Source organism: Pelmatolapia mariae, linkage group LG15 (genome assembly GCF_036321145.2).
Source record: "Pelmatolapia mariae isolate MD_Pm_ZW linkage group LG15, Pm_UMD_F_2, whole genome shotgun sequence".
NCBI classification, from domain to species: domain Eukaryota; kingdom Metazoa; phylum Chordata; class Actinopteri; order Cichliformes; family Cichlidae; genus Pelmatolapia; species Pelmatolapia mariae.
In genome coordinates this window covers 17,930,464-17,944,355 of record NC_086240.1, presented here as the reverse complement: position 1 = coordinate 17,944,355, position 13,892 = coordinate 17,930,464, and the positions used below count along the sequence as shown (strand labels likewise).

At 39.6% G+C, this 13,892-nt stretch overlaps 1 protein-coding gene across 1 annotated transcript in view; it reads left to right on the top strand.

Annotated features, from left to right (window-relative positions):
* LOC134642898 (regulator of G-protein signaling 6-like) overlaps positions 1 to 13,892 on the top strand; it is a 106,758-nt gene that overhangs the window by 77,467 nt on the left and 15,399 nt on the right. Inside the window, exons 3-6 of the mRNA XM_063494976.1 lie at positions 5,497 to 5,593; positions 8,813 to 8,863; positions 9,692 to 9,798; positions 13,768 to 13,819. Coding sequence (XP_063351046.1) covers positions 5,497 to 5,593; positions 8,813 to 8,863; positions 9,692 to 9,798; positions 13,768 to 13,819 — 307 coding nt within the window. The remainder of the gene's footprint in view (positions 1 to 5,496; positions 5,594 to 8,812; positions 8,864 to 9,691; positions 9,799 to 13,767; positions 13,820 to 13,892) is intronic.

Genomic DNA, 13,892 nt, shown 5'->3' with positions numbered 1-13,892 from the left:
TTATATCTTGATTGGTTTGTGCTGTTTCCAAGGTCATCTTTCTTCACCAGATCTCTCTGTTCTGTACTATTTTTAGACAATTTCAATGCTTTATTTGTTTCTGTCACATGTCGCATTATTACCAGTTCTCGCTATATTTTGTAATTACTTTGAATTGCTGTTAGGAACATAACATGTGTCAACCACCCATAACGGCATGCTACAAGGGATGAATTATAAAAAGAGCTGCTTTTCATAATATTTCTTTATAGTGAGATATTAAATGTTGAGTTTGTGGATAAACTCTCTAATATACAGACTATACTGGCTGGCTCTGACTTTTGCATAATGAATTACTTCACGCGGTTTGTGTCAAATTGGGGACAAATCTCTGACATAAACATGCTATATGAAGCATATATGCATGACATTAAGCCAAAAAGCAGATTAAGTTACTATGAATATCATAAAAACCAGAAATTGAAGAAAAAAAATTAGCTTGCTAGGCTGCTGGTGACAGTCTTGAACACATGTAAATTGAGCCTTTTTTGTAGCATTGCCAACATGATTCTTGAGTCCATTGCATTGTGTTGAATATTTTAAGCTCATAGTCCATTATGCTGCATTTTTTTTTTTTTTTTTTTTTGGACAAATTGTATCTGCTCGCACGGCTCTCGGTAAGCGCTTTCACAGAATCTCTAATCCCTTTTTTCCTGTGCTTGGCTCTTGACTTTCTTTCCGAGTTTCTTGTCAGTATGCAAGTGCCACTCAAAGCACAGAGGAATGTGTTGCAATCAGTTGATTGTGAACGGTCTTAGGAAGGTAATATGCAATCTACTGAAGTAGATCCGGAAGGAGCCAAATCAGCCAATGGTCTCCTGTTCATACTATGTTTGCCTTCCCGAAAATTCAAATTAATAAATTCATGGCATGCAATCCTCCCAAGGTACATTTAGGTTTGATTGGTGTTAGTACATGAGTTACAAAAGTAATTCTGAGCCCTAGAATGGATGAAAATAGTCTTACAGTACTAAAGGAACTGTAAATAATCTGTCTGGAAAGATCAAGATGAGTGAGACCATTAAATGATCAAAACTGCAGTCAAACAAACAGCGAGGATATTCAACTCAAGATTGTTGACTTGAAGTCGTCTATCTGCTTGTTGTCCAGCTGGCCTTCAGCCAGGCTGTTATCAATCTAGCAGCATGTTAACTTTCACTGTGGGGATGGCTTGGGAACTGCACGGTTCAGAGGAGGTAATTTTCTTTCTTTTCTCTCAAAATGTGTTGCCCAGGTATCACTGCACAAAAATTCCCATTCCTCAAGGCTGTGGCTGACATTTTCTCTCTCAGCAGGATGTATCCCTGCTCCATTATAACCATAGTAATGGCCTTGTCAGTCTTCTCTCCCACGTAATTCGCTTTTTGCTATGGAAGGCTAATTGCAGCTGTTTCAGGGACAGGAATTCAAAAGGGGGCTATTTTACAATAAAATGTACTTTGTGTTAGCCTCCTCTGCGTGTGTTTAGGTGTGCATGCCAGGTTGTTGAGCTTTGAATTATTGTGCCCTCGTCCTGACTCATGCTTCAGCCCATTTGCATTTGGGGGGAAAAAAACAACTCTTGAGTAAATAATTTTACCATCATTAGTCACAGTGCTGGATGTTAAATAAATGTTCTCAACTGATAACTGGTTTTATGATGCAACAACCAATGAAATACTCTGTATGGTTGTATCATTGAGGGAGAAATTCTAGGTGTGCAGTACCTTTCTTTTACCTTGTGTTGGATGGATGGATAGGTAGCATGTCTCTATACAACTAATGCTTCACAATACCTGCTGAAATAAGTTAATTTGAAAAAAAAAAGGTGTAGAAATATGTTTTGTACTTTTTTATACAGATATATTATGTTTATGTTTATCTTTGCCTCTCTCCATCTGGTGCTTTTCCATCTAGCGTAACAGTCAAGTAAGTACGATACCCAATCAGACAATTAATGGCTTAGTGAGGGACCATGACGATGGCATTTCTGGTAAGTACAAATGGATAGCCATTCTTTTTTCTTTCTTTTTTTTGCCCAAAGAGATCATTAAACCACAGTCAGTAGCACAGCCCTTTTCTCCCTGTAACCAACCTGTCTGCCAAGATGCCTGCCAGCCCGCTAGCTGGTCCATGCTAAGTGTGTGGTGATAACACTGTAATCAGGCGTGTTAAATAGACCGGCTTGCAATAAGTCTGATGAAATCTGTTCCCACTGGGCTGCACTACAAGCCAAGACACAAACAAGCAGGCGCATTCATACAGCACACAACCCCAAAACTATACACACATGCGCATATGTTTGTATGGACTTGTGAGGATCTACACTGACACAATACATACAGTAATTATAACTACCAATCTAATCAACCAGTAATCTAAACAGAACAGTCATCTTGAACTAATCTAGTCTTAAAATGTTATGTTAAGGCACCAGGATTGTGCTTTAAAAGGCAGTCTTCAGTTATGTGGGTAAAAGATCACTATGGCATTGCATCAGGGTTCCAGTACAGGGTTTGCAAGAAGAAAACACATTAAACCTGGCTTAATGTCATATTGCAAAGTGCTATGACTAACGTGTGGACATTCCTCTCAGTGCAGCAAGTTTCTTCTTCAGTAGTCATAATATTTTTAGCTAAGAGACAGCTGAAAACAAATGATTCACAGGCACAGAAATAGAGAATTAAATAAGTAATTGTTTGCTTGAGTTTCACTTGTGTGATGAGGTGCTAAAGTCTTATTGATCTAAGGATCGTATTTGAATCTGTATCAAATCTCCAGTTTTTTAATCTGTGGAGTGGACCAAGAGTATATTGGGGGAATTTTGATGACCAGTTATTCAAGTGCGTTTTTGATTTGCACCATCTGGCTGCTTCCAAAACTTTCTTTTCCACAGCTGTACTTAAATTCCTCCATTTTGGGCAGCAACTTTTCCTCAGCCATTTCCATTTTCCAGCTCAGAGTCATGGCCTCAGATTTGGGGGAGCTAATTCTCATCCCCTGTACTTCACACTCAGCTTCACACACACTAATGGAGTCTAACTCCATAACCAAAAACTGCAAATCAAACGCTACAGGCAGTAAGTCAGACCACATTCAGCAAATCGGTATTAATAATTATGATCGGCAACTTATGTAATGCAACAGCGACTCAACTTCGTCACGTGTAACGATAAACATTATAGAATACACAAAAAATTGTTTTTTAATGTTCCTCCTTTTTGTTTCAAAAAAACAATTTTCTTGTTTCATCGTCACAGATATACAAAGTAGTGTTGGGCAATTTTAGATTCAGTGGGTGACAGCTGTTGTAGCATGAAGTAAATGTGTTGTGAATGCCTATTTTCATTAATGGAGCAGGAGTAGATTGTTCATGATAGTGGAAGCCATTAAAGTCATTTGAGCAGCTACCTACACACTATCAACATCTTATTACAATCATATTAGTTATATTGATTTTGAAGTGTAGCCCGGAGCTCTCTATGTCTTTGCTTTTGGCAGACAGCCAGGATCTATAGAGAGGAACAGGGTGACAGCAGTCTGATGGCCAGAGGGGTAAAAGCAGGAAGCTTGTCAGTTTGAATTTCCAGACTGGTTGGAAGCATCTGTGCTGGAAAGTGAGAAAGATGTGTTTCAGCCATTTCTTTTTTGAATGTTTTCAGGCCCTTCGACGACACAAATACTGCGTTTTCACGCCACCTGTCTACTTGCAACAGGACAGGAGGTTTATGATAGGAGAGAGTGGTAAATTTGCCTAATTACTTTCAGGTGTAAGCAGCTTAAATGCCTTTCATATAGCATAAACTATAGCTTCTGTTTAATCCTCAGTCACCAATTTTCTATCTGCCTGTGTTTATCCAGTTAATAGGTGGTGGACTCTAGAAGAGTACAGCATTTTATTTGTATAGCAATCACATTGGGGTATTGTCAATAAAAACAAACCAAAACCAGCTGTGATATTTTTAAAAACTGCTGGTAGTCATGCAGTGGAAAATTGTGTGGCGAAAACAGCACTTTTACCCAGCTGAGTTATTCAAAGAGACACAGAGCAAAGCCAATATGTTGCTTTTGCTCCTTTTGTTCTTATGAAAGGGATGAATTTCTCTTCTCTTGCAGATTTAAAGCCAGCTTTAACCTCTCTCACCCTGCGTTTGTATGCTTGCTTGTTTTTAGCAAAATTTTAATGGGGGCCATTGAAGAGGTGATTTTATGCATCCACGGGATTCTGCTATTCATACAAGTAAAAAAAACACACCAGCAAAGCAATGTTGTTAAATTATTTTGGATATTGTGCAATGTTTTTAAAAAAAAAAAAAAAAGAAATATTGAAAAATTGTGTGGATGAATAGTATGTTCAGTCTTAAACAGATTGTACATTGAGTCTGCATGAGTCTGTTGTGGAAGTCATCAGCTTTAACCCAGCGTGGGTGGCTCCTAGAACTATACTCCACTGACAGCTGCACATTATAAATATACTCATAAGGGTCGCAAAACTGCACAAACTGAGGACACATTTGCAGTAAAATAAACTATGGGTACTACAGGTAGGAAGTAGAATGTGTTTTTCTCAAAACTGGTGAAATGCACTTCTTTTCTGTGATCACTTTAATTGTCTAGATGTAAAAAGTATATGTGGTTATCTCTGCCTCTCTGCCGTTGCGCTCTGGGTTCCATTCAGGGTTTATATATAGCTGCCGGGTTGTGCGTTAGTGTGCGATAGCTGTCTCCAAAGCGACCAGCTTCTCACTTCCCACTCCCTGACGCAAACAAAAAAAGCATCTGTGAAGAGAGAGGGGGTGTCAACCTTGCAATCAAAACCAGATAATCAAATACTAATCTGATTACTTAAGTGCAAAGTGGGTGACGTGTTTCGTTTAACATCTGTGCAATTGTAATTAAGGTCCACAGATAACTCCTGCTTAGATTAGACTCAGTTATCATGTGACTCAGTCTTGTGGTTGACACAACATTACAGCGAGAGGTGAAGTGTATGGTTAAACCTATAAAAAGTGAAAAAGGAGACGATAGGAAGAGCTTTTGTTTTTCATGAACTACCTGTGTTTTTTCACTGGTATCAATTTCCATGAAGCATTTATAAACAGTTGAATTTTAAAGTCAATGTAATTAACTGGTTTGTTAGACCATATAATGAATGATATCATTTTTCTTTCTTGCAAGCCATATTTTCTTCTACAGTAGAAATTGTAGCAGCATCTTTGCAGCTAATGATAGTCTTGTCTTCATAAATTGAAGAGAAGTGAGCTGATCCTGCATTTTCTTTGTGATAGCATAAATATGAATCGTAGCGCTTGCCATTGTCTTGGTTTGAAGTAATGCAGCACTTCAGCTTAAAGATTAACTGTTTAAATATCTGAAATAAAATCTAAATAAAGTACATTTAACCAATAGTTGTCTCACATGGATAAAAGTTTCCGTTTGATCAAACTTTTAAACTCTGTCTTCTGCCTTATTCTACAGATTGAAGACATTATCACTCGCATCCAGGACGAGACGGACGGTGTACCCATCAGAACTGTCAAAAGTTTCATGACGAAAATCCCCAGTGTCGTTACGGGTAAGAAATCAAAAGAGACAGATGTCAAGCAAAAAGTGACCTAACCTGCACTGTACAAACATTAACTATAGAAGTGCATCGCTGATGGACAGGAAGTGCCCCGAGAACAAAATGAGACGATGGAAAATGCTGATGTCTGTTGGGCCTCTTGTTTTAGTGAAGCTGAAAAATGACAGTTCAATCAGCTATTCCAGGATCATTTAATCAACGTACTTTACAACAACAAACTTTATTTATATAGCACATTTAAAAACCAGTGGTGTACCAAAGTGCTTAACATTCAAGAGGGTGAGATGAAGTAACAGGGAAGAATGAGGGCTATGGCAAGGTACCAAAACGTGCTAGCAGGTTGAATGGCATTAAAATACACGAAGGCAAAAGAATTGCACATAAAAGCATAAAAGAAAGCTAAGCGTAGAGGATAAAACAGTCAAAAAATTAAAAATGAATTAAAAGTAATTAAGAATAAGCGTTAAGCTAACTATCAAGCAAGCGTTAACTGGTAGAAAAGGCGAGGCTAAATAACTGGGTTTTTAACCACGATTTAAAAGAATGGATGGAATCAGACTCGCGTATAGCGATGGGGAGGTTATTCCATAAATCGGGTGCAGCCAAGGCAAACGCGCGGTCACCTCTAGTCTTCAGCCGTGATCTCGGCAGTACCAAGAGTGACTGGGAAGATGATCTTAATGCTCTAGTAGGGGTGTATGATCTAAGTAGCTCAATAAGGTAGCTTGGCGCTATATTGTTAATAATTCGGAAGGTAAACAGCAAGATTTTGAATTGAATGCGGTACTTAACGGGAAGCCAATGCAGATCAGCAAGGACAGGGGTAATAGAGACACGCCGCCCAATACCAGTAAGGAGACTAGCAGCTGCATTTAATTTGATATTTTGAGATATATACTTATTCAGCTTCTTTTTAAGGTTGTATGTGAAGAATTATTCCTGAAAAAAGGTGAGGAAATATGGAAATATTAACGATCTGGGTAGTCTTTATAAAAAGGTGAACTGTCTGTTAATTGCAGACTTATGATACACTATGCAGATAGGTATGAGCAGGATATCAATTTCCTACCTGTCATCAAGACAGAGCATTAGTTTATTTCACAGCACAAGGGTAGGCATCCAAAAAATCCATCTTTCAAGGTATTTTGTGAAACACTATACAGTACATCCTAGCTCTCCAGCTTGGTCACACATTTGTATTCAAATCATCATATGCTTGGTGGCTGCATTTCACTCTGTTGAGGCACAGAAAAGCTGAATAGCTGGAGGTAAAAGTGGGAAGACAACATATGATTAAACGTTTGAAAAAGTGTGTAAGTGCAGAAACAGAATGACTAATGCTGTCCTACTATCAAGGTGCCCTTAAGTGAAGCAGTCAACCCCTGACTTCTCCTGTAGAGCTGCGACTGTGGGGATCTGTGTGTCAAGCTGTCAAACTTCAGAATAAACTTTGAATTTAAATGAAGTAAAAACAACAAAAGAAAACATTATTTGTTAGTTGAACCTGACGGGTAGGGATGGATGTTAGCCCCCTTGCCAGCTGGCTGTAATCGCTTTCACTGACAGCATAAATCATTTCAACAGGCTGGTGCTGCAGTGGGAGGCTTTCGCAGCAAACGAATGAAACAAATGATGAAAACAAAAACATAGACTATTAACACCCCCCACCACTACCCCAGTCTTTGCATTAATGGAAGATACATACCCAATATGCAATAAGCAGAGCGTATCAATAAACACAATTACCCCAGCGGCTGATGGATATGCAGAACAGTAACTCTCAAATGTTTGCAGCTGAGTGCTGAAGGCTAAGAAACTAATAACTGATGAAGAAATTAAACATCACCTCACTAAGGAAAGTAGAAGATATTTTAATTCCACTCTAGTGGAGTTTTATAGTCTCTAAATATTGATCTTTTGAGGTATGGGATCACATTTAAAATCTTTTATATTTATATTCAAACGAATACCACTGTTTTGGGTGAAATAGTTGAAACATTTGAGATTTCGTTTTCTGTTAGAGGGAAAAATACTGATAAGCTAACCTAGTTTTTAGCATGCAGAAAGCCTTTGATTATGCATTATGTCTTATGCATTTTATTATCATCATTCTATTACCTTTAGGTTTTGTTTTGGAAGTGTAAATTGGGGCACTTTTGTATATTTACACTCATTGGCCACTTTGTTAGTTACACCTGTTCAGTGCATTTAGGCATGTAGGTTGGAGGTTCAAACCGAGCATCCAAATAGGGAAGAAAGATTATTTAAGTGGCCTTGACCATGGTGGTTGGTGTCAGATGGGCTGCTCTGAATATTTTGGAAACTGATTTACTGGGATTTCCCCACTCAAACATCTATGAGTTTTATATTGAGTGGTCCAAACCTAAGAATGGCCAGATTGCTTCAAGCTGACATAAAGGCAGCCATAACTCAAATAACCACTTTTTCCATGACCAGCGTATGAAGAACAGCAGAGCCTATGTTTAACCCTGAAGCAGATGAGCTACGGCAGCAGAAGACCATACTGGATGGCACTACTGCCAGCTAAAAACAGGAAATTGAGGCTACAATTGATGCAGGGTTTGACAACAGAAGATGAAAGAAATGTTGCCTGATCTGATATTTTTTTGGCTCACTTTGGTCCATTACTACCAAGCGAGCATTGCATTGTTGCTGTCAACATCCATCCCTGTATTTCCACACAGTACCCATGTTCTTTCAGTTGGATAATATACCATAGTACAAAGCTCAAATCTCTCAAACTGGTTTCTTGGTCATGGTTAACATTACATTTTACTTAAATGGCCTACAGTTGCCAATTCTCTATCTAAAAGATCTGGATGTGTAGCTGACTAATCTGCAGCAATTGCACAATGTTATCATGTCTTTATTGGACCACGATTTCTGAGGAATGTTTCCCGCACCTTGTTACATCTATGGCACTAAAAATCAAGGCAATTCTGAAGGTGAAAGCTACTCCAACCAGTTAGCTAGCAAGGGATAACTACTAAAATGACTGGTGAGTGTACATTTAGCCCCAAAAATGGAAGCCCCCTTGTTTTGTTTTTTGTGTCCTTCTACCCCCCCCCCCCCCCCCCCCCCCCCCCCGTGCTGCTGTATGTTTAATCCCAAATCTATATCTTTCAGTACATTATTGTAAACACGCCATGTATTGCAGCCATTTATCTATCCTCATCTGATCTGATACAGGAGCAGATATTGTACAGTGGCTGATGAAGAATCTGTCCATTGAGGATCCAGGTACGTTTTTAAAATGGGAAAGCAGAGTGTACTCTGCTGAATGAATTCTACATTCCACAACCTCCCATGACAGCAGAACAGCAGTTCCCCAGAACTGCAGGATTTATTTATAAAAAGCATGCACACTATATAATAAGAAATACAGAGGTGTGTCTATCTTTATGATAGGTTTTTGAACAATTGCCTGCAATAAATACTTACAATGAAGAGAAGTTTATAGTGAGCAGGTGCATTGTTGTTCAGAAGACCTAACTACAAAAACTTGTAAATGATTTCGGATAATTGCCAAGTTAATACTATAGAGAAAATATACCAAACAGGAAAAGAGGCAACTAGATTGTTTTTTTTTAACAAACAGAATTTGTATTATATTTGTTGTTTCGTTGGCCTGACCTAAAGCCTGGTGGTGGGAGAGCAGTGTTTATTGTTGGTACAATAGCCCACGGCCTGGACAGTGAATCAGTCACTGAGTCATCCATGTACATTCCAACCACCTCTGATTCCCATAGTCCTAGCAGAAAGCCACTTTAAACAAACAAACAAACAAAAAAACAAAGAAGGTTCAACAAGCTGTGTTGATATATTTGCATTTCTTAAAATGCTCCACTTCAAAAAATATTCCAGGGATGGTATATTTGGCAGGTGATTCATACTGTTGTATTAATGTAATGTTCCAAAATATCAGTTCCATGACTGTCATATTTAGTCTCATTGTCTAGATTTTGTTTCAGCCAAGTTAACTCTATCCATACTGCGATGTAAATACTGTCTGCAATGCTGAGGAATCTACTGTAATCTGTTTATCTCTTTATTCTGCTCCTTTTACAGCTGAGGCGATGCACATTGGGAGTTTAATTGCAGCTCAGGGGTACTTTTTCCCAATCTCAGACCATGTCCTTACCCTGAAAGACGATGGAACTTTCTACCGCTTCCAGGTGAGCGGACACACCAAGTGGTTAAAAACACAGAGAAGGCTATAGGAGATATGGCCACATTTAATTATTAGCAAACTCAAGATTTATACCTGATGTGAAGCTTAATGAGAACTGTAACAATCAGCATTTAGATACTTCATGGTTAATTCTAGGTTAGTGTCTTGATTTGATAAATACCGTAAAATTATTTTCTGTATAGACGGGTGAAGAATTCAAGTGAGTAAGTAAGGGATTGAACCACTTTATGAAACTGGATAGCTAACGATTACCCGAAACTCTGGATGTGATGTGATTAAAACCAGACTACAGTTTGAAGAAATAGCTTAGAAACTTTACAGTTACCTAATACTCTTGGATTAGAAAAGCAGTTAAAGGAAAGCTACTTGGTAACAACAATAGTCTGTCATAAAACAGTCCTAAAACAGGGCTCTGTCCCTGTGACTGTTACTGTTAGTAAGTCAGAGTCCAGTCATTGGGGGGTTCAGAATTGGGGGTCATGATGTGGGTCTTGGAGCCTTAAAGCAGTTCCCACAAGACCTTAGCGGAATGTGTGTTGAAAACATACGTATTTGTCTATTAACTTCTTACCTTTAACTTCCTTACCTTAATGCATCTCAAACTTCCGATATCTATGGCGCAGCTAGTGTATGCCCCTAACTTTCAGAACTATTGCAATGCTCCATGATCCACCATTGGTGTTAAAAAAACAAAACAAAAAGAAAAAATCAGGGCTAGCTAGCATTAACTGACATGCTAACTACTTATGCTAGCTACCTTGACCAAACATTAGCTATTTGTTGCCATTGGGCTCCATCTTCTCGCGGTACAGCATTTCATTTCACTGTTTTGCTGATGATTTGCAGATTTATCTACCTTTAAAAGCAGGGTCAGACCATCCCCAGCTCTTATTACGCTGTCTTGACGATGTCAAACAGTGGTTGTCATTAAATTTTTTAAAGCTAAATGAAAATAAAATTGAGGTTGTCATTTTTGGCAACTTTAATCATATCGACAGCACTCTGGGCGCCCTTTCCTCGTATTGTAAAACACATGTAAAAAAACCTCGGTGTCTACATTGATGGTTCTTTTAAATTGAATAAGCAGGTGAGTGCAGTAGTTCAGTCCTGCTTTTTTCAGCTAAGACAGCTAGCCAAGGTAAAGCCATACCTCCCGGCTAACGTCTTTGAGCGTGTTATTCACCTTTTCCTTACTTGCAGATTAGACTACTGCAATTCATTGTATTATGGTCTAGATCAGGCCACCATCCATCGTCTTCAGATGGTTCAAAATGCAGCTGCTCGCCTGCTAACTGGTACCAAACGGAGAGAGCATATAACCCCAGTTTTAGCTTCTTTACACTGGCTTCCTGTCTCCTACAGGATCCAATTTAAAGTTTTCCTTTTTGTTTTTAAGTCACTTAATGCCCGAGCCCCTCCTTACCTGTCTGAGCTCCTCTCTGCCTATGCTCCAGGAAAGACCATGAGGTCTAGCTCAAAATTAATGCTGTCCATCCCACGGACTTATCTCAAATCCCGTGGTGATAGATCCTTCTCTGTGGCAGGTCCCAGACTCTGGAATAGTCTCCCCTTAAATATTAGATCTGCACAAACACTTGAGCAATTTAAATCTTTACTAAAGACACATTTTTATGCCCTGGCTTTTAACACACTATGATCCAAGCATTTTGGTCTTATTTGAATCAGTTTTAGTTATTGTTTTAATTCTTTTATTGTCCTATTATTGTTTTTTATTGTTATTATTGTATTACATTGTTGCTTTTTAATGCCATTTTTATATTGTTAAGCACTTTGTGCAGCATTGGCTGTTTGAAATGTGCTATATAAATAAATTTGACCTTGACCTTGACCTTGTTGTGGTTACACTGAAATAACTAGGACTGTTACTTTTGATAGTCTTGGTGGCCGGGGATCGGTCTGCCAGGACCTCCGCTCCTGGCTGCCGCCCGGCTCACATTGCACCCGACCCCTACGGTGCCTCCTGCAGGAAGATGGGCCCATGTCCCTTTTTCGGGCTGTGCCCGGCCGGGCCCCATGGACTAAGGCCTGGGCACCAGACGCTCGCCCTCGGGCATCCTCCCCGGGCCTGGCTCCAGGGCGGGGTTCCGGTAACCCCATCCCGGGCAGGGTGAACTTTTCCCTCGATGGTCTTTTCATAGGGGTCTTCTGAGTTGCTCTTTATCTGGTCCCTCACCCAGGACCAATTTGCCATGGGAGAACCTACCAGGGGGCAAAAAACCCCCAGACAACATAGCCCCTGGGATCCCTGGGACACGCAAACCCCTCCACCACGATAAGGTAGCAACTCGCGGAGGAGACGCCGGGGCAGACCCAGGACACGTTGGAGAGATTATATCTCTTGGCTGGTCTGGGAACACCTTGGTGTTCCCCTGGACAAGCTGGAGGAGGTGGCTGGGGAGAGGGAGGTCTGGGCTTCTCTGCTTGGGCTGCTGCCCCCATGACCCAGCCCCGGATCAGCGGAAATGGATGGATGGATGTTACTTTCGATAGCTATACTTAACATAGTGGAAAAATTATGGTTGACTCAGCATATTCAGATAGCTTTTGAAATGTAGATATATTGAGTTTTGAGTACTGGCTCCTTATTGTCAATAGATGAAAATAGTTTTTCTTTTATGTTCCCTTTTATGTTCCCTTTTGTGCCAGACATGACTCTCACACTAATGCCTTCTTCATTCTGTGTAATTGTAAGAGATAATAAAAAACCTCCAGCAAGTTTAATCTAGCTGTGGGGTCGCCTACAATATCCCAATCAGCCACTGAAGATTATTTGCTTCGTTATAGAAGCACTGGGGCCCTGTCCACTACAGTTTCTTCAGTACTATGTTGGGATCCTGTGACCCTATTAAAAATGGATGGTGAGCTGTTAAAATATTCATCAAGAGCTCAGAGGAAGCAGGTCCAGGTCCAGGCCAAATAGGCAGCTACCAGAATCTTTACAGGGACATGTAGTGTAGCAGCCAACACTACAATTAGAGACTAATATCAAAGAACAAAAAAAATAAAGTAAGGTTGACGTTTTCTGCCTCCTTCACTGTTCACAGATAAGGCAGTGGCATTAAGCTTGCATATTAATTATGCCAGACTGAACTCTCTAATTAAAGAAAGGAAACCATGTTTTCAGATTCCTCATTTGCGAATGCAAAAGCAGCATGTGGCGAGATTAGAATGATTTCTATGTAGCATCTTCTTCCTATACATACTTCAGTTACAGGATTGAATCTCCAGTGAAGCCAGAAGAGCAGTCTAATTAAACCAACAGTGCACATTAGGTTATTTGACCTTGGTTCTCCTCCTTCAAAGTGAAGTGGAATACAAGAGGGGAGGAGGAGGAGGAGGTCTATTTGCTGTAGCCGAAAGAGCTTCATAAAGATAATCACCACTCATTAGCATTTCATTTTGGAGGCAAATCAAGTGCAAGATAAAGAGAAACACAGGGCAGAAAAATCACAATTATGTAATATCTCTTCTCAATGAAAATGCTACAGATGGTTTGGACTCGTTTAACAGTTTTACGTAGTTTTTTGTCAAATACAGAACCTGTCCTGTCTGTTCTTTGCCTGGCAGTTTATTGTTCTGCTTTCTGATTGTTTACCTCACAGCTGTCATTCTTTTATTGTTTTTCTGCAATACTTTTCCATGAGTAATAACCCCCTGGGGTGTTGCAGAGGTGTGAAAAGTTTTAGAAGTCAGCTGTTCTGAATCTCTCCTGCCCTGATAATAAAAAAATATTTTGATTGGTGAAGCAAGACAATCATGTGCTCCACTGTGTCTCAGAGGCAAACAGCTATCTTGTAAAGGTCATCATCATCACTCCAGTTTTGTCAAATAGTTTTGACTCATAAATCGTGCCCTGGGAGGTTCAGGGAACAATCAGCAGCAATTCAGCATCACTTTTGATTTTCACATTTCTACTTTGTTTTGCCCTCAGGCGCCATATTTCTGGCCGTCCAACTGCTGGGAGCCTGAGAACACAGACTATGGTGAGAAACTTCAAGGAATATCTTGACATTTTGTGGTTTTTGATTGTCCTTTAAGTTTTAAAGAGCAATGCTT